This window comes from Catharus ustulatus, chromosome 2 (assembly GCF_009819885.2).
Source record: "Catharus ustulatus isolate bCatUst1 chromosome 2, bCatUst1.pri.v2, whole genome shotgun sequence".
NCBI lineage: Eukaryota > Metazoa > Chordata > Aves > Passeriformes > Turdidae > Catharus > Catharus ustulatus.
The window spans coordinates 31,808,258-31,826,436 of NC_046222.1; the positions used below are offsets into that span (position 1 = coordinate 31,808,258).

Here is an 18,179-nt window from a genome sequence, read left to right on the forward strand (position 1 = left end):
TTTGGGTTAGAAAGATGCTCTGGCACCAAAGCAAGCTCTTGCTCCATCAGCACAACACTTCACCAGGTTTTTTGGTCACTTTATTTTTCAAAGTTGTGTTTTGTACAAAAAAAATTACCTTAGACACCACCATGAAAACAGTAACAGACTTACTGACTTCCGATTTTTCCCATGTTATGAGAAAGACTGAGACTGTAACAAAAAGAAAGCAGGAATTGTTTGCCCACTCCAAACCCAGAGAGAAAGCAGGGCCACTCCTATTCTCTTAAGATCTTAAAAATACGTGAACCTTGTCTGTACTCTGCTGTTCACACAGTGGTGGCTTACTTATTCAGTCTCTGCCCCCCAGACTGAGGGCAGTTCTTTGCCAGTCCACAGTAGGGTAGAATGGGATTGCCCAGTCTAGTCTCTCAAATAAAAAGCAATTTAGAATCAAGGTGCGAAGTTCCTGAAGGTTCCCATTAAGTCTACAACTCAACTGTACCTGCTTTTCACCAGGGCCCAAAAAGGTCTTTCTCACTCCCAGCCAGTGGCAGTATGTTAAGTACCATCTGCACAGGGCAAGTGTCTTGAGACTGGCCTGCACCATGTTTAATGGGACAGTGATTTATGAAAGCTGACCACGTATGAGCCCCTTATGCAGTTCTCAATGTGTTAGCATTCTTAGCCCAGGCTTCCATGGTTCCTTTGATATAAAAATAAATACTGACTGCTTCATAGGAAAACCCTCTACAAAACAAGGAACTTCTGGGGAGCATGAAATCACAATGCTGAGTGACTGAGGTGTGTGGGCAGTCACCTCAGGAAGCTTCTGTCAGAAGTCAAGTGGCAGCTACCTGTCTCATTTTGTCTTGATGTCGCTTTCAGTTTCAGCAAATGTTCCTTTTTCTTAGCAGCACATCTTTTCCTTTTGCTTCTCACTGATTGAGAAGACTGAGTCAATATTTTGACTGAAGTCATGAGACTCCATTTAACTCCTATGTTTTTTTAGCATTGCCCTTCTCCAGTCTGAGGATGGCATGCATCCCTTTACAGCTGTTGAAGGAAACTGTTGAGAATTACACATCACTGCCATTAGGGAAAACAAAAGATTGCAGAGGTGCTAAAGCCTCTTCACCCCCAGAGTCTGGCATAGAGCACTCTGTGCCAGTTATGCTGGCAGAAATTGTATAACAGCGCAGAAGCTAGAAAAGCTGAAAATGCATTCAAAGAAAAGTAATTCCAGTGTCTTACAGATCCTGTAAATCCCTAGGGAAAAAAACAAAAAGACAAAATATCCCTTTTACAGTGTCAGCTGCTTTAACCCATAACCTTTTTCCCTTTCTGCACCCTTTTTTCCTCTTAGTGATTCATCTCCCATTCCTGCTCAGTGCTGAACACTCATATTGCTGTTTTCTGCTCAACTGTCAACACTTCTCCCCTGAGCTCTGCCGCACTTTTAAAACCTAAGCCAGCATTATATTTATAAGACATGCCATTAGGAACCAGTGCTGTTCACCTCCAGAGGCATCCATGGGACTTGACACACCAGAGACAGCTGAAGCAAACAGTGTAAAGAAAATCAGAAGTGAGAGAAGGAGAACTGACTGGGAGGCACCTGGCTAAAGAAGCACTGGAGAGATGGGGAGAAAAGATCTTGGTGTGGAAAGCCTATCACATGGGCAGTAAGTGGTCATCCCGTTCTTCTGACTCCTCTCCCAGCTGGTCATCCCCCACGCCGCGATACGCAGCTGGCGCGTTCCGAGGCTTGGAGCGGCACACAAAGTCACAGCCATCCTACGAGCAGAGGACACAGCACCAGCATCAGACTGTTTGCAGTTGACTCACCATCCAAACCACAGCAGCTCCTGAGATTTCTCTTTTGCTAAGGGGTTATGCCTGTCCCTGTGCTACCTGAAACATCTCCCCAAAACTTGATATAAAAACATCCTGCTCAGTCTAAAAAGCTCTGGACAGTTATGCAGCAACATCAAGCCAAGGCAAGTATGAAGGATAAATAGCACTGCCTACAATGACCAAGGAATGATTTCACTGAGTCAGAAGTATACATTTCACAGTCCCCAGGTGAACATTTCTACCTGGAAAGTGTAAACTGGTGAGAAGCACGTGTTCTAGTTTGTTATGCAGCAGTTGCAGGACAGAGGCAAGGAACTGGTCTCTGCAAAGACTAAAAAATTGCATACTCAAAAAAAAGGAAACAGATACCCTCTTCTGCTTCAAGGTACTCCACGCTGGTGGTAGGTCTACCCAAAACACATTGTCAATGACATTTTATCCTAACATGGGCCTGGCTGAGATACATAAGAATTTGTACTCACTGCCACCAAATTGCCCAGATCTTGCCAGAAGGCAAAGTGAGGAATCTGCTCCATGCCCTTTGCTCCCACAACAAGGCGCTGGTAGAGGAACCCACCAATGATGTAGACTGCAATCAGTGACACAAACCTAAAAGGCAGAATTAAAAAAAAATAATAATCAAAGCTGAGGAAATCCTACAGAAAATCTCTCCTCAGAGCCAGCTACCTGCCTCACATTAGCATTGGAACAATGCTAGCACCAGTCAAGAACAGAGCTGTAAACAGAAACCAGACTATAAAAGGTCCCCAAGTTATCAATTTGCTTGCATAAATCTTTTAGCAGCATTATGTGAAGTGGTGCCTCGAAGCACAAACACACAAAATGAGTCAAGACTCCTGGTCTGAGTTCCCAGCTCTGGAAAAGAGCCATCATACAATTTTAGGAAGTCAAATCTCCCACGTTTCACTGCATATGTCTGTAAGCTATGAAGGAAAATGTTTACTGGGAATAGACCAGCCCTGCATCATACCTTGAGCAAGATCTTTTGTCCAAAATGCTCAGAGGCACAGTAACATCTAATGGTGGCTGTGGGAAAGTATACTACAGTAATTGAGTCTTACTATAGCATTTGCTACGTTTCTAAATAGCACTGGAGATTATGACTCAGGCACAAACAACTCTTCAAATTACTCACGTGATCAGCAGAATGGAGCCAACACTGAGGTGGGAATCCTCAGCCGGACAAGCCACACTGCTGTCCATTTCAAAGAGGTAGAAACACTCCTGCTCCTTTTCCCGCTCTTCAGAAATAATGCTGAATGAACTCTGCAATTTGGGAAAAGTGAAGTCATGTGAAAACACACCCATGCACACTGAACTTTACCAGGAGACAGTTTTATCACTATTGGTGCAGCTGGACAGACAGGAGGCCAGCTCACTGTCCCCTCCAAACCCCTCTGCTCACAAGCAGCCATTGGTCTGGCAGCCTCCCGATGCTCTCTCACCCCAGGCCCCAGGTGTCACTCACCGCTGTAACGCCCCGCTTGCAAGAAATCATTATCACAGCTCGCCTCTTCTCACCACTGCAGTGCCTGCCATATGAATCACCTCCTTTATAAATCAGCATGATCCAGTCACCTGCCAGGAGAGAAACAATATGGGCTATAAATCCAGATCAGGAGGTGAAAGGCATCTACTGAGTAAGCAAAGTATTGAGTGGAATCATACTTCCATTGAAGACCTGGGTTTCATTGATTCTTCCTATCACCGTGGTCTTTCCATTGTGTCTATCTATCTGCACCAGGCCACCAAAGTCATGCAAGGTGCTGTTGACCTCCCTGCACACCCTGAAATGGTAGACGTAGCTTTCTGTTTTGCCCTTCTCCACAGTCACGTTAAACCTGCAGCAGGGAGAGGACAGAAGAGACAGCCTGTTGGATTACAAAGAACATTCAGAGCAGTGGGCACTTCAAACCTGGGAGCCAATCAGGGCTCTACTAACAGGGGGAGTCTGTTCTGCAGTCTGACCCAAATCCTCTCTTCCCCTTGGCCCACTGTGCAGCCCCAAGCCTGCAGGGTGCTGTGCTGTACCTCATGTGGCTCAGGGGCTCCAGTTTCTTCAGCAGGGCTCTCTCCATCTGCGATTCACTGCTCTCATCACCAATCACATCACAGCTCCTCTCTTCTGACTGCTCGGCCCCTGCTACAGCCAGGACCATGATAACCAGCAGCAAGGCAGAGGAATGGCAAGGTGGTGACATCCTGCACACAAGCCACAGAGAACACAGAGGATTCACTTTGCAAAGCATTAGTTTTAGTCCCCTGCAAACTAACTTCAGGGTCATGGAGTCAATGATTAGCCACTTCCTCAGTCCTGACTGCAAAAAGGAGAAGCTTAAATCTAGAAACAACTCACAGTTCACATGTGACACTAAATCTGAATCTCTTGTGCAGCCCAAGATAATTCACTGGGCCGATCTGGGGCTCTTTTCTGAAATTGCCTTTAGACCACAAAAAGTTTTGCTGCTGAGAACATTAATTAGCTGCCAGTGCAGAGTCCAGCAGACTGGGAAGCTGGAGTAAATTTCAGGCATAATCCACTGTTTGTTATGGCATTGCACTGAGAAGCCAGTCAGCAGAAAATTATTTATGAGGCCTCTAATCAATCATCTTCACAGCTCTCGTGTAAAGAGCTCACAGGGAAGAGCCACTGTGATTAGTCAGACTCTGTTTGTTCAAGTGCCTTAATCTTTATAATGATCTTTCCAGTACTCCTTTAGCTGAAAATCTGAAAGACATTAATAATGCTAAACTGCAACTTCTTACAAGTTTCTTTCTTCCTTTCCTTCCCAGTTTAGACTAGGGAAGGAGGAAAGTGAGGCATCCTATGTAAGAACCAATCAATGAGGCAGTAATTAGGATAATAACAGTAATACCAATAAAAATAATAATAGCAACAACAATAATATTAATTTTTAAGATCTGGCTTTCAAGTTCATGCTAAAATCACATATGAAACACTAAATGATGGCACCAGCCAAACGAAGCAGTGCAACATGTCCCCTACTGCTTGTTGTGCCACAGATTTTGGTAAAGCTCCAGTCGCGGGTGCGGAGCAGACCCTCCATTAAATAAGCACCTGGCTGCAGGCGGACACGGAGCCCGTCGGACCGACCCTCATGATTTCCCCACAGCCCGGTAGAGCCCACCGCGACAGCCCAGAGCTGCTGGGCGGGGACCCTGCTCGCCACGGGGCACCAGGTTAGGAAGGCAGAAATCACAGAATGGCTGTGGCTGGAAGGGACCACAGTGGGACACTTGTTCCAACCTCCGTGCTCAAGCAGGGTCATCCCAGAGCACACGGCACAGGACTGTGGCCAGACGGTTCTGGAATGTCTCCAGCGAGGGAGACTCCACCACCTCCACGGGCAATCTGTTCCAGTGCGCGGTCACCGAAATGAGGAAGCCCGTGACACGAGGGCTCGTGACTGCTCTCTCCCGAGGCCAAAGGCAGGCCCTGCCCTCAGCCCCAAACACGGCTTCTCCCGGGAACTTGCTGCGCGGCTCTGGGAGCGGCCCTGGGGCTCCTCCAGCCGGGGGCCGCAGCCCCAGACCCGCCCGGGACGGAGCGCGGCTTCGCCCCGCGGCCTCGCCGTGCCCCGCTCCGCCGCTTCCCAGCCCCGCGCACCCACCTGCGGCCGCCCCGGCACCAGGCGCCGCCGCCCATAGGGAACAGAGACCCGCGGCTCACGCGCATGCCATGCTGGGCGGCCCAGGGACCACAGGCACGGGCGGCACCGGCCTCCTCCGCGTCCCAACCGGCTCCCTCGCCCGCCCCGCGAGCCGGAAGCCGGGAAGAGCGTGGCGGAACTGGCGCCCGGCGCCAATGGGAGCGGGGGAGCGGCCGGGATCGCCCGCCCAGGAGCGCTTCGGAGCGAATGATGCGCGGCGGGGGAAAGGCGGGCGGGGCAGGGCCGGGGGCGCCCGGGACACGCCCACTTCCTCTCCGACAGCCAATGGGTGATGGGATTGAGCGCAGGGGCACCGCCCCCATTCGCCTTTCTGCCAATGAACGGCGAGGGCGGGCAGGGAGGGAGAGTCCTCACAGCGCGGAGTCACCGGAGCGCGGTGCTACGGGGAGCCGCGCTCCGGTGCCGAGGCGGCGGGGTGCAGCGGCAGTCAGCCCCGCGGGATGGGCATCGCCGGGCTCCCGGCTGCACAGCAGCCCACCCAAGTGCTCTGTGACCGCCCCTCGCTGAAGGCGCGCTCTCCCCTCTGCTGTGCCCCGCACCGGCTCGCAGCAGCCGCAGGCCTGTGGCCGCAGCAGCAGGAGCGAAAGGCTTCTCCGCATCCCCCTTCCCCTCGCTCCCGCTGCGCAGGCGGCAGCGCTCCCTCCCTCCTTGGGCTTTGCCATCCCCGTGACTCGTGTTGCACGAGCAGGGTGTCTCGACCACTTCACAAAACTGCTTTGTGGCCTTGATCCTTCTCGTTTTGTCCCCATTTTGTGTCTCTGGTGGATTCTCTCCCTGTTTTGTTGTTACACTTTGTAATAAAGTGCCTCCCCCAACTCCTGCAGGTGTTGCCACTGTAGAGGAATTCCAGGTCCAGCACAAAAGGTTAGTGTGCTTGAGCACCTTGGATGCCATTAATAGAGCTATAAATGTGGGACTGGCCTGTTCAAAGGACATCTCTCTCCTTATGATGTGTTCCCAGAGCACATCCACTTTCCAGAAGTCTGTTATTGGAAGGGACAGATATTTTTTTGCCAGAGTTCTGGGGCTTTTGCATCCTCTAGTTAAGAAACAAATGCTGCATATAATGAGTGTAGTGAAGACCTGGGAGAAAAGTGCTGCTGGCTTCTGGAAAACTGATTGGTTTATTCCTGCTGTGACTCCATACTGACAGTGCAGCCCAGTTGTAGAAGTCAGATTTATTTATTCACACTTAGATATTAACAGAGTTACCCTCACACCTTCTACAGTGTGATTCCTCCCTCTCTACTTGTCCAAATAACTCAACCTACTACTGTTATTAGAAAAAAAAAAAGAAGAAGAAAAAAAAGTAAACCACATTAAAACAGAGCTTTCTGTTCTTTCCCACCAGCTTTCACTTCTCCAGTTCTTCAGAAATAGTGTTGCCTTTGTGGTCACTCTAGGCCAGCAGGCAGCCTGGGCACCTAAAAAGTGACAAAACTGGCAGGAGTTGGGATAAACACCTTTATTCCAACGTATGACAGATCATGGACCTACTGGAGAGAATCTACCAAAGAAACACAAAGTGGGGACAAAAATCAGATCTGGGCACTTAGGCTGTGTCTGAATCTTGTTAGTTACTTTTCAGCTCTACAGACTGTAAGCCCAGTTAAACTCTCCCTTGTGAGTATAGCAAATTCTCTCTGAGCTTGAGAGCTCTCTTCAGACTTTTCTATTATTCGTCTGAAGCCTTTAGAAGAGACTTTCGGGCTCTTGTCTTGCTCTTCTGTCTTATACCTTCCCCTTCCTTTCAAGCACACACTCCCTACCTTGCTGTCCACAGGCCCTACCTAGGATTGGAAGGAATTTTGTGGGTGTAATATGCCACCCTTAGAGGCAAGTGGAGAAATTTACAGAAAGACCAATCCCTTTCCCAACATGTGCAGTGTAACAAATTGGCCACTCTGTGTCAGGTAAGCATCCTACCATGCAATAATTTCCCGAAGTTAGAACATGTTACCAGAAGGGGGAACAGTCATCCCTGCTGGAGTGAGCAATCATCCCAACTCCTTTGTTGAGCATGCCCAAACAATTACTGGAAATTAACTGCAGTGTACTGTGCTAAAGAAGTGCAGCCTGAGCCTGACCAATATCCCATTCTGAGCATGAAATGGAAGGAATCAGAATGTGGATTAAAACAAAAACCAGCCAACCAGGCAGCTAAGAGATTTCTCAGGGTACTGGAAGCATCTGTACTCCTCACCATAAAGTCACAGAACCTTTTAGGTTGGAAAAGACTCTGAAGATCATTGAGTTCTACCATTAACCTGACACTGGCAAGCCCAACACTAAGCCATGTCCGTAAGCTCCACATCTGCATATTTTTAAAATACTTCCAGGCATGGTGACTCAACAACCTCCCCTTGCAGCCTGTCCCAGTACTCAATAACCCTTTTGGTGGACAAATTTTTGCCAATATCCAATCTGAACCTCCCATGGCACAACTTGAACTCTTCTCATCAATGCTTCAAAAGAAAAGTAGCCTTTCCTGTTGTTGCTTACCACAGAATCACTAAATGATTGAGTGGGAAGGGACCTTTCAAGGATATCTGGCCCAATCCCCTGCTCAAGCCAGGCCACCTACAACCTGATCCAGCCCAGGACTGTGTCCAGGCCACTCTGCATTGAGGGACACACCACAACCTCTCTGGCCAACCTCTGTCAGTTTTCAGGCACCTTCACAGTAAAAAAGTATTTCCTGATGTTCAGAGGCAACACCTTTTGTCTTTCAGTTTGTGCCCATGCCTCTTGTCCTGTGACTGGGTACCACTGAAGAGTTTGTACCCTCCTTTCAGGTACTTATATACATAAATTGGGTCCCAACCAAGATGTCTTTTCTCCAGGCTGAACACTCCCAGACCTCTCAGTCTTTCCTCCCAGGACAGGTCTGGTCCCTTTATCCTCTTTGTGCTCCTTTGGTAGATTCTCCTCTGTATGTCTCTGTCTACCTTCTACTGATGCTGTTGAGTTGTTGACTTGGAACATCTTGAGGAATGCCAGCTCTCAGTGCTTGCCTTGTCTTAAGCACAGTCGCACTGGTATTGGGTGTAGACAGAGGTCCCAGTCCAAAGTGGAATTGTCCAAAACTCACAAGGCTTCCTTTTCAAACCCATGCTGTCCACCTCTACTTCCGTTTTGACAGCAGTTGGGCTGCCAGTTTGCTGTAGCCATTGCTTATCCCACTTTCCACCTTGTACTCTCACTATTCACCTTTTTCACCTTGTGCTGTCACCATCCCGCTGCTTCTGCCCCGAAGGGAGCTCCTCAGAGCAGCATGAATCCTTCCAATTGCTGCATTGGTGTAACCCGTGTAAGCCAATGCCACAATCAGAATACCCTGAACTTTGTGATTAATCACCTTTTCCATTGACACCTGTTCTTGAGACATCCTTCATCGGGTTAGAAAATGAAACCAGCTGCAGTTCCACTGCTCTCCATTCCGTTGTAAAATTGGTTGTCTTGAGCAGCTGGAGATAGAAGTAGCAACTTCATATTTCTTGGCTTCTGAAGATAGCCTCAGGTTTCCTGTTTCACTGACGTTGAGCCCTGTTGTTCAACAGCCTAATCAAAACATCTTTTTCTGCACACTCCATGCTTTGGCATGGAGGCAAGCAGATCAGAAATTTCTGCAGCTGAAGACAGCGAGGAAGTAACATATACTTCTGTCAAGTTCTCTCATCTGCCAAGGGCCAAAGCTCCGCAGAAAAAAAGAGGTGAGGAAAGATGGATGAGGTAGGTCAACCAAATTTTACTTTGAGTGAAAGCAATATTTAACAGAAACACTTTGAACTGGCCACTGATTCTGAGTGTCAGCTTAGAGAGCTGTTGCTTTGGCTCTAAAGTTACCATTGATGTTTTAATGTAATAAAAGCTGATGAGTTAGAGACCCAGCATTTTTCCCCTCCCTCTCACCGACCTCCTTCCGTGTCTACTCCTGGGCATTCAACCCAGGCATCCTTTTCTTCAAAACTGGTTTAAAGTTTTCTGCTTGTCAGCAGCAAGAGATTGTGAGCAATAGTTCTTTGAAGGGCAGGCAAGATGCAAATAGAGATAAATTAGAGGCGCATGCTAATCAGAGAAAAGAGACAGAGAAAGCGTATGAGATCATCCAGCCTTTCTCCTGTGGGGCTATGCAGGATTCTTTTGTGATTTTTTCCTGTTTTCTGTGCTCTAGTGTTACATACCTCCCAGCGAACAAATATTCGGCTTTTGCCACAAAACAGTTCTTCAGAGCACTTACTATCAGGAAGATTTTCTTAGTGCTTTCTTTAAATATTTTTCTTTCCTTATTTCCTCTCCGTTACCCCTGATTAGACCTACGAATGTCACACAAGAATTCCTCTGCCTGCTTAGTTGAGAAATACCACCTTCAAAGAGTGAAAATTTACGTTGGTTATCATTCTTTGTAAATACTTCCTTCATGCAAAATGGTGGAGGGGGTGGAACTAGATGAGCTTTAGGGTCCTTTCCAACTCAAATGATTTTATGATTCTATGAAATGTCAGTGTGCTTTAGATGAGTTGCATTTGTATTTAGATGTTGCATTGGCTGCAATACTAATGTTGACCTTACATTTTCAGAGGTGTTACAGCAAAAGGGACTCTCACTGTGCAAGATTTCTATACCCTGATCAGAATAATTTTGTATACCTGTGGTGTTTTCTGCTGCCTGGTCACTTGCTTCACTATGGAAACAAAGCCCTCTTGAGATGTTTGCATTTTCTTTCTAACATCTCTCCACATTCTTTTATGGAACCTCATCTTTTTAAGCTATGGTCAGACAGCCAAAAATAAGGAAGCTGATATTTGAACACATTTTTTGTACATATTATTTGATTATTTCTCAGCTCTCTTCAGCATGAAAGAGATCCTCAAGGAGCTCACTTTAAGTACCTTTCTTTTAGAAGTCTTTATGTTCAACTCTGTCCCTGCCTCCATCACTTCTGAGTGATGTGCTCTCAGGTAGTTTTCCTCTGTTTAAATTCACACCCTTGCCGACTTTGTAGGCACAGTATCACAGGTGTATAGATCAGTCCTCTGGTCAAACCAACATATTTTGGTGCTTATGGACTCCTCAAAAATGAAGAGTTACCCTGGCTGTTTCTTCCATTTGGCTTCCAGAGAGCCTTAAATATGCTGCCCTACCAGAATGTCAGTGTAGCAGTCACGTAAGACAATGTTAGCCTGTGTAGTGTGCTTGTAGTAACAGCAATAACCAGGTCTGTGCCACAACCACGAACAAGTATCTCAAATTCTCCTCCTTGGCTCTAGGTAGTCATACTGCTCCCATACTGAGGTAGGCAGGAGCTGAGGGGAGCTATTTGGGACAGTGCTGTGGCATTCTTCAGGTTGTCCTAGATGAGTTGAATTGTAAAACGCTAACAGCTTTCCATTTTTTAACTGAATCTGGACTCACAAACCTAAAAATATTGGGTCATGTTGCTTGCAAATGAATGGAGAGTATCAGAGTAATTTCTCCAGAGCACTGAGAGACTGATCGGGGTGTTTTGTACACAAAAGTGATAACATTGGATATTTACATTAAATGTCCACCAGTCCACTTCCCCCCTTGGACAGACTCTTCCGCAGTTCATCAGACAACTACATGGATGTATTTCTGGATGCTCCATTCAGATTTTCCTCCTGTTTCAGACTCATCTTAAGTACTTCTCCCATCCACTCCTACAAGAGCTTCACATGTAGTTCAGGGGCTGAGGATCAAACAGAAACCACTGAATCTGTTTTTAAAAGTGTGAACTGCAAGAACTCCTTTTTGCAGCAGTAAAAATCCTGATTTTTGAAATACTTTATTCCACTTCTTTGGATTGATCTCTGCAGTTCAAGTTCAGCTTAAATTCACTTCAAATACTTCCTGTTTTCCCACTTCACTTTGGGTTTTTTTTTTTTTTCCTTTCCAAAATTATCTAATGCCGTGTTTTTTTCTTTTTTGTGAACTTTAGTGACTCTCCCACTGCTGGGGTTATGGAGGTACCCTGGGATTTTGTTTTGATGATGAATCATTCTCTTTTTTCTGCAGTTGGTTTGAAACAACAGAGAGTAAACTTCTGTATTGCTAGGAGGCACCAGCTCCGTGCCTGGTGCTGACATTTAAGGATTAACCATTTCAAAGACTTCCATCCTGATTGCCTCGTCCTGGCAGTTTTCCCTAAAATATAACAGTGATCTGAAGGATGCAGGAGACAACTTCTTTGGAGAGGCAAGAGAGGAAGGAAAACAAATACACAAATGTGATCTCAGAACTAGGAGTTTTGTTTATTCCCTTTTGCCAACTTTTCAGTTGTAATCTGCAGAGAAAAACCTCCACCCTACCCCTTAACCTTTGGCTGACTTCATTCTCTTGAGGCCTAATCTGATGACAAAACCCAAGCTACCAGGGATACAAACAAGAGGAATAGAGAGCAGAGTCAAGTTTAAGTTCCAGACCCAGTCCAAGTCCTTCAGTTCTCCCACGGTCCCTTTGTGTGATGCTGAGGAGTAGATTGTAACTGAAAAGTCTTTCTGTATTTTGTCTTTGAAAAGAGATGGGGTTTTGTTATGTAATAATGATTTTTAAAAATAAGAAATGTCACTATTTTTAAACTATATTTGGGACAGCTAGAAGATCCTACACTCTTCAGGAAACGTGAGAAAACCTCTATCTTAGAAAAGATCTTTCTACCAGAAGAATAATGCTTACAACAACAACACTCCCTCATGATCTCCCTTTGTTACCGTAGAAACTTCTAGGTAAAACCACAGGCCTAAGTGTGTTGCTATAGATGAGAAACTGGTCTTAACATAAGTAAGCCTGCAAACTGCTCAAGATCAAAATTAATTAATTTTTATTAATTTACTGATCTGGTCTATTTTCTGTATTTGGACAAAGCTTGTAATGTTTAAAGGATGTGCTCTTGTTCTTAAGTGGAATCCTACACCTTCTGTTTTAGCACTGGCTTTCTCATAATATTCTTCATATGTGATCTGCCTTTGTTTTCAACTTCCACCAAGAGATCAAATGTGTTTCTTTGGGTCTCGTGACACGACCAAGAGAGCAGCACCTCAAATTTCATTAGATCCATGGGGATTTTGTTGGTAGATTTGGGTAGAAGGCTCTGGAACAAGAACAGGATGCAGTACATAAGTTAGCTGCACATTTACTGCACCTTAGGAAGTGCTGTTGTCTGTGCAACTATCATATTGAGATTAAGAAAACAAGCAAACTGAACTCCCCTGGAGCTCATCCGTGCCAGTAAGTGGCATCCTGTCTTCTGTCTGGGAGAGAGGAGAATTCAGTGCTGATATTTTATGCAAAGTGAATGCTTCTCAGGTCAAACATGGCTGCAGGAGATGGCAATGGAAAAGCAACATGTAGCCTGGAGGTTAACATGTGCTGTACATAAGCAGACCTCTATAGGCCAGTCCTGACCAGCCTTTTGAAAGTACACTGAGTTGGGCTACAGTGGAAATTGCCCCAAGGACTTGCCCTCTGCTACTGGCAGCCAGTGAGCAGCAAACAGTGGTGGTGAAAGTGTAAAGGGGGAGATGTCCCGAGGTCTTCAAGGCTGGTTTTCCCATCCTGCCACCCCACCATGGAAGAAAAAAATGTAGAACTGCCTTGGGAGTATCCTGGAAATATGTAGCATGACCATGTGCCTAAGCATGTGAATAGGATGCTGAGATTGATCCTGCTGTTGTTGCTGGGTGAGCTGGGGGAAAAGCTTTGTATTTCTTTTTACCTGTGAGCTGGAACATGGAGCAATGCAGCTCTGTGGTTTCCACTCCAAGCTTTAATGCTGAGGCAGGAGTGGATTTGTTGGGAGGCTTCTGCCAGCACGAGGTGTCACATGGTGCCTAGGTGGCTCCAGCTCACTTGTGGTAGGTGCTTCCTCTTCTGGGGTCAGCCACCACAGAGGCTGGACCAGCAAGCTCTGCGGCCAGGCAGGGGCAGAGCTGTGGCTGATGTGGAGAAAGATACTGGGAACTGGTGGCCCCAAAACCAGCTGAAATGGGGCCCTGGGCTTATAGGCAGGGGCATGGGTAGGCCCTGGTTTGGCTGGGCAGTGTGCAGAGTGTAATACTCTAAATAGTGTGGTTCCTTGTGGAAATGCCATAAGCAAACTGTGTAAAACCACAGTCAGTTTTCATGTGGCTTCTGTTCACTATGGTTTCTTTTCTCTTTTACAGCTCCCTGTCTGTGGTCAGCAGTTCTGAAGGGCTTGGCTGTAGGCTTTGGGACACTGAGCATCTCCCTAGCAATTGCTTTGATTTGGAAGATGAGTAAGTGCATGAAGGGCTGCTGAGCATGAGCAACCAACAGCAAAGGACCAGCGACACATCTACCACAGGAACTCCATTATATGGAGTTGAAACCAGAAGCTGTTTCTACCAGCCTTATGTACCCACTGCCTATCCAGAATATTTTGAAGATTCCAGGAAACCCATTTCAGTTCCTGTGGCAAAGAACAGTTAAACATATTGAAAAGTTTTTGTAGACTTGCCTGCTGAATGTATGGTAAACTCTAGAACAAATAGGTCTGTAATATATTTGCACGCATGCAGATGGTGCTCGACCATGTGGAGGAGCTGTTAGTTGCTTAAAACCCATCCGCATAGGGTGGGGTGTGATCACACCATACCCACAGAGTGTGATCTGTTTTCAGATAGCCAGTGGGTATTATTGGGTATCTGAGTGGTTCAGTGGAAACCTGGGGATGGGGTGAGTGTGTGCATGCTTGCCACCAGAATCAGAGTGCATGTGACTATTGTAAGGTTTTGAAATTACACTGTTATTTTCAGAATCTTGTCCTGATTTGAGTTTTCCACATTTCAGCTATCCAAATGAGTTGTTTCTCAGTGTGTCCTTGCTGACAAGTGTTTCTGTTGGTTAATGGTAGAGAAGAGTACGAGTATTTTGACTTCTTTACAGGTGACTGCCACCAATACTGCCCTCAACAGTGGGTGGCCTACAGAGGGAGCTGCTACTCCTTTTCTACCGAGAAAAAGGACTGGAATTCTAGCCGGGAATCCTGCAGGGCACAGGGAGCTCACCTCCTGGTGATCAGTGATACCTGGGAGATGGTAATGGTTTTCTTTGGGTTTGAGGATGTCCTATTTCCTTGCAGATACCTAAGTGACTTGCAGATACCTAAATGACTGACTGTGCTGTGACTTCAGCAATATTTTGGTTTTAAAGGAGAGGAAGGATTTACGACTGTGATGTTACACATCACAAAGTTTGCAGGAAGCAGAGAAGCAAAGGGGAGAAGGGAGAGATGAGGGCCACTGTCCAGTACTCAGAATCATCCTATGAAGGATGGTAGGAGACAGCCTTCTCCACTGCTCCTCTCCACCTGCTCTCCTATTCCCAATAAGCCTGATATGAATGATTACAGGAAATGACCTGGCACTGAGCAGTCATTGTACTCATTGCCTACAAACTGATACATCCCCACTCTCAAGGAATGCTTCCTTTGCAACAGCGATACTTCTCCCCCCTGTACCGCTCCAGCTCCTTCTGCTCAGTGACCCATGCCATTCCCTGTGTTCATGCTTAGATATTTCTTTCTCAGTCTCTTTTCAATGCTTACTTCCTCTCTCTGCCAAAGTACCTCAGCTGTGCTGGTGAAATAAGGAACCACGTGTTCCACTGCAGGTGCTCTCTGGGGGGCAGGGGCATTTATGGTCACTAGAGAAACGGGTAGTGCTGATTACTGGGGCGCTGAGGCACATCTGCTCAAGTAGAGCAGAAACCTTGATCCAGTTTTGCCAAAGCCAGGGCTTATTAGCTGAGGTCCAATGAATGTGGACAGCTTCCAGTCCCTGGACAGAAGTTGCATTGTGTGGTGTTCTCTGAAGGATTGCAAAGCTAGGTCTCTGCTTGATTGGGAGTATGTACCAGGCTCTCACATTTGCTTAGACAAATCCTCACTCCTTGAGAAATAGATATCTTCCCAGGATTACCCATTTCTCAGCATGAAGAAAGTCTTCCTGTTCCTGTTGCTTTCTTACTACCATCTCTGCCACTAAAGTGTCACACATTATCCCTACTCAGACTCACTCGTTTAAACAAGACTTTCCTAGCTATCGTTGCCTAGTACTGCAAAGGCTATGACTGCTCGACCTCCAAGTGCTAGGGAAGCACAGTCATCTCCAAACCACCAGCAACACTCCAGTGATTCCTCAAGCTGCTCCTATTCCCACAACTTCACCAAGCCAGCTTTGTTAATGCCTCTCTCTGAAGATGTCTTCTCTGAAGCTTTGTTTATGGCAGCAGGAGATAAGGACGGAGCCCAGCCATACCCCTGGAAAGTTGCTGTTCTTTGTTTGCAAATATGGACAAGACAAACTTACCTCTCCTGGCTTTGTGTTTTTTGTGGGGAGGAGGTTTGGGGATGGGGAATTTACTTCATGGCAGAATTTCTGTTGCAGGCTTCACCTTTTAACAATAATCAGAGGTTAAAACTTAGCTAAAAGGAAATGAACATTGAAAACACATAGGAGGAAAATGTGTATGAAATTTCAAGAGCTTTCGTACTGGGTTTGTTGCACATATTTGTCAGTGCCTGCACTTCCTGCCCTACCCTGCACTCCCCTGCCCTGATTTTACCTTTAGTTGTTAATACTTCATATTAGATTGCTAGTTAGCTCTATAGTAGGGTGTAATTATTATTAATAATAGCATACTTTCCTACATATAGCTCTGTGCAGTAAACTCCTGGAGACTGAGCTGCAGTTCATAGAATCACAGAATACAGAATATGCAGAGTAGGAAGGGACCATCAGGATCATGGAGTCCAACTCCTGGCCCTAGGTGTGGGGAAGCAGTATTGTCAGTCACTTAAAGAACAGTGAGATGAGGGGATGTATCTTGCTCCCTGTTCTCTTTACTTATCCTTACCTCCATTTTCAGGCTGGCTTTCATTAGTCACTTTGTAATTCATCATAATTTCTAGGATCTGTTCAAGCGTATTCAAGCAGAATGTTTCTGGATTGGACTGAGGAACAGTACAAGCTCTGGATGGATTTGGGAGGATGGCTCTACATTCAATGATGCCAAGTGAGTTTTGTTCTGTTTTAAAAACAATAGTGCTTATTCAGGTTGCCTGGTGTTCCAGAACAGCCAGAGTTCCTCCTCCAGATGTCAGGAGCTTTCTTCCTGGATAAATCTTCTTCTTCCTGTCGCCTGTACTGCACTAAGCTCAATAGGGTTTACTTTTTACTGCCCTGCACTTTGGAAAGGCATGTACCTGTGAAAAGCAGGTCAAGTGTTAGCAGCTCACTCTCTACTTCCCTCCAGCTGCTCAGACCAAGGACTTTTTTACCTGCACTGGCACACAGATACTTGGCCAGAAAGGCATTTGGCTTTACTGGATTTAACCACCTTGCACCCATTCTGTTGAATGCTGGTGGCACTGGGTACGAGGACCCAGCCCTTTCCTGCTCTACTGTGCCAACCTAAGTCAGAACCTTAATTTCATCTCAGTCTTTACTTGGACTAAACTCAGTGTTTTCCATGAGGGAAAACATGTTTTTATCCAGTGACTTTGCCTGGCCCTTTCCTTTTTATGGCAGTTAAGGCAGTGAGTTAGTTTCTAAAGCCTCTCCAACAAGGAAAGCTTGTCCAAGATCTCACTGTCAACAGGTCAATACTCCAAGCCCTTGGCTTAGTTCCCTGAATAAATCCAACTTTCTGTTCTTACAAACTCCTTGAAGGCAGTGATAATTCCATGCAGCTTTCACCACTGCCACTCACGTGTTGGTGAATATCTGCCTGAACCCTGCCACTGCAGGCCTGTTTAGTTCTGATTTAGGTTCTACGATGGCAAAATTACTTAGCTGTGGTGGGTAGATAGGTTCTTTGGTGTATATTTTATTTTCCAACAGCTGCCTTTTGGAGATTGTTACTCTTCCTCTGGGCTGCATATTTCAAAATCAGATGTTTTTAATTTCTTGTCTCCAGGAGAAAATCTCAGTATTTTTGTTTGTTCTCACTACTGTTCCATGTCTCTTGCAGGGTCCACTCTAACAGCCCTGTGCAAAATTGTGCTGTCCTGATGAAAGATCAGTTTCGTGCCTCCAGCTGTGAAGTTTGGGCTCCATGGATCTGTGAGAAAACGCTTAGATAAATTCCATGTGTTTTTTTCATCTCACAACAACCTCATCAGTGGTGTGAGTTGATCATTGTCCTGCAAACTGAAGCTTCACACAAGAGCAAGGACTTGCCTTTTCCATACCCTCACTAAAGTGTTTTACAAGGATAGGTTTGTTGCCCATAAGGGTGAGTTAATCTAAGAAATATATCTATTCTCAGTCCACAAGTGTTGGATTGCTGCTGTTTGTGACCAGATGAGACCTGGGACATATTCCCTGGCTAGTCTTTCTTTTATTTGTCCTATAGGGCAAATAAAATCTTTGTCATAACAGATGTCTTCAGATCTCTGAGGGGGGGACCTAGTAATTTTCCTTTATTTTTGACCATCAGATTTCATTTCCATTTCCTGCATCTCCAGTGATATCAGAATGACTGGGAAAATGAAGCCTGCTATTAATTGACAAAAACATATAAACATATTTCTTCCAGTGGCACCTTCTCCTTTTGCATCCCAGTGGTATGAGTGGGAGAGAAGGGGGT

The 18,179-nt window shown here is 46.0% G+C and overlaps 2 protein-coding genes across 2 annotated transcripts; one reads left to right on the forward strand and one right to left on the reverse strand.

Annotated features, from left to right (window-relative positions):
• Positions 1-58: 58 nt before the first annotated feature.
• Positions 59-5,666, reverse strand: M6PR (mannose-6-phosphate receptor, cation dependent). The gene is made up of 7 exons (XM_033051298.2): positions 5,490-5,666; positions 3,889-4,059; positions 3,526-3,698; positions 3,326-3,435; positions 2,993-3,123; positions 2,319-2,445; positions 59-1,776 (listed from the first exon to the last, which is right to left on the reverse strand). Exons 1-7 carry the CDS (start codon positions 5,552-5,554, stop codon positions 1,654-1,656), a joined length of 900 nt encoding a protein of 299 aa, XP_032907189.1. The 5' UTR covers positions 5,555-5,666; the 3' UTR covers positions 59-1,653.
• Positions 5,667-9,150: 3,484 nt separating this feature from the next.
• Positions 9,151-18,125, forward strand: KLRG1 (killer cell lectin like receptor G1). The gene is made up of 5 exons (XM_033051299.1): positions 9,151-9,262; positions 13,733-13,825; positions 14,475-14,626; positions 16,501-16,604; positions 17,562-18,125. Exons 1-5 carry the CDS (start codon positions 9,151-9,153, stop codon positions 17,671-17,673), a joined length of 573 nt encoding a protein of 190 aa, XP_032907190.1. The 3' UTR covers positions 17,674-18,125.
• The last annotated feature ends 54 nt before the right edge of the window (positions 18,126-18,179 follow it).

Excerpts from the sequence above, each read along its gene's own strand:
- M6PR (XM_033051298.2), bottom strand. The coding sequence starts at position 5,554 with ATGCGCGTGAGCCGCGGGTCTCTGTTCCCTATGGGCGGCGGCGCCTGG. Across the intron at positions 2,446-2,992 it reads GGCTCCATTCTGCTGATCAC|GTTTGTGTCACTGATTGCAG; the intron begins GTGAGTAATTTG and ends TCTGCCTTTTAG. Across the intron at positions 1,777-2,318 it reads ATCTGGGCAATTTGGTGGCA|GATGGCTGTGACTTTGTGTG; the intron begins GTGAGTACAAAT and ends CTCTGCTCGTAG.
- KLRG1 (XM_033051299.1), top strand. The coding sequence starts at position 9,151 with ATGGAGGCAAGCAGATCAGAAATTTCTGCAGCTGAAGACAGCGAGGAA. Across the intron at positions 9,263-13,732 it reads AGCTCCGCAGAAAAAAAGAG|CTCCCTGTCTGTGGTCAGCA; the intron begins GTGAGGAAAGAT and ends TCTCTTTTACAG. Across the intron at positions 14,627-16,500 it reads TCAGTGATACCTGGGAGATG|GATCTGTTCAAGCGTATTCA; the intron begins GTAATGGTTTTC and ends CATAATTTCTAG.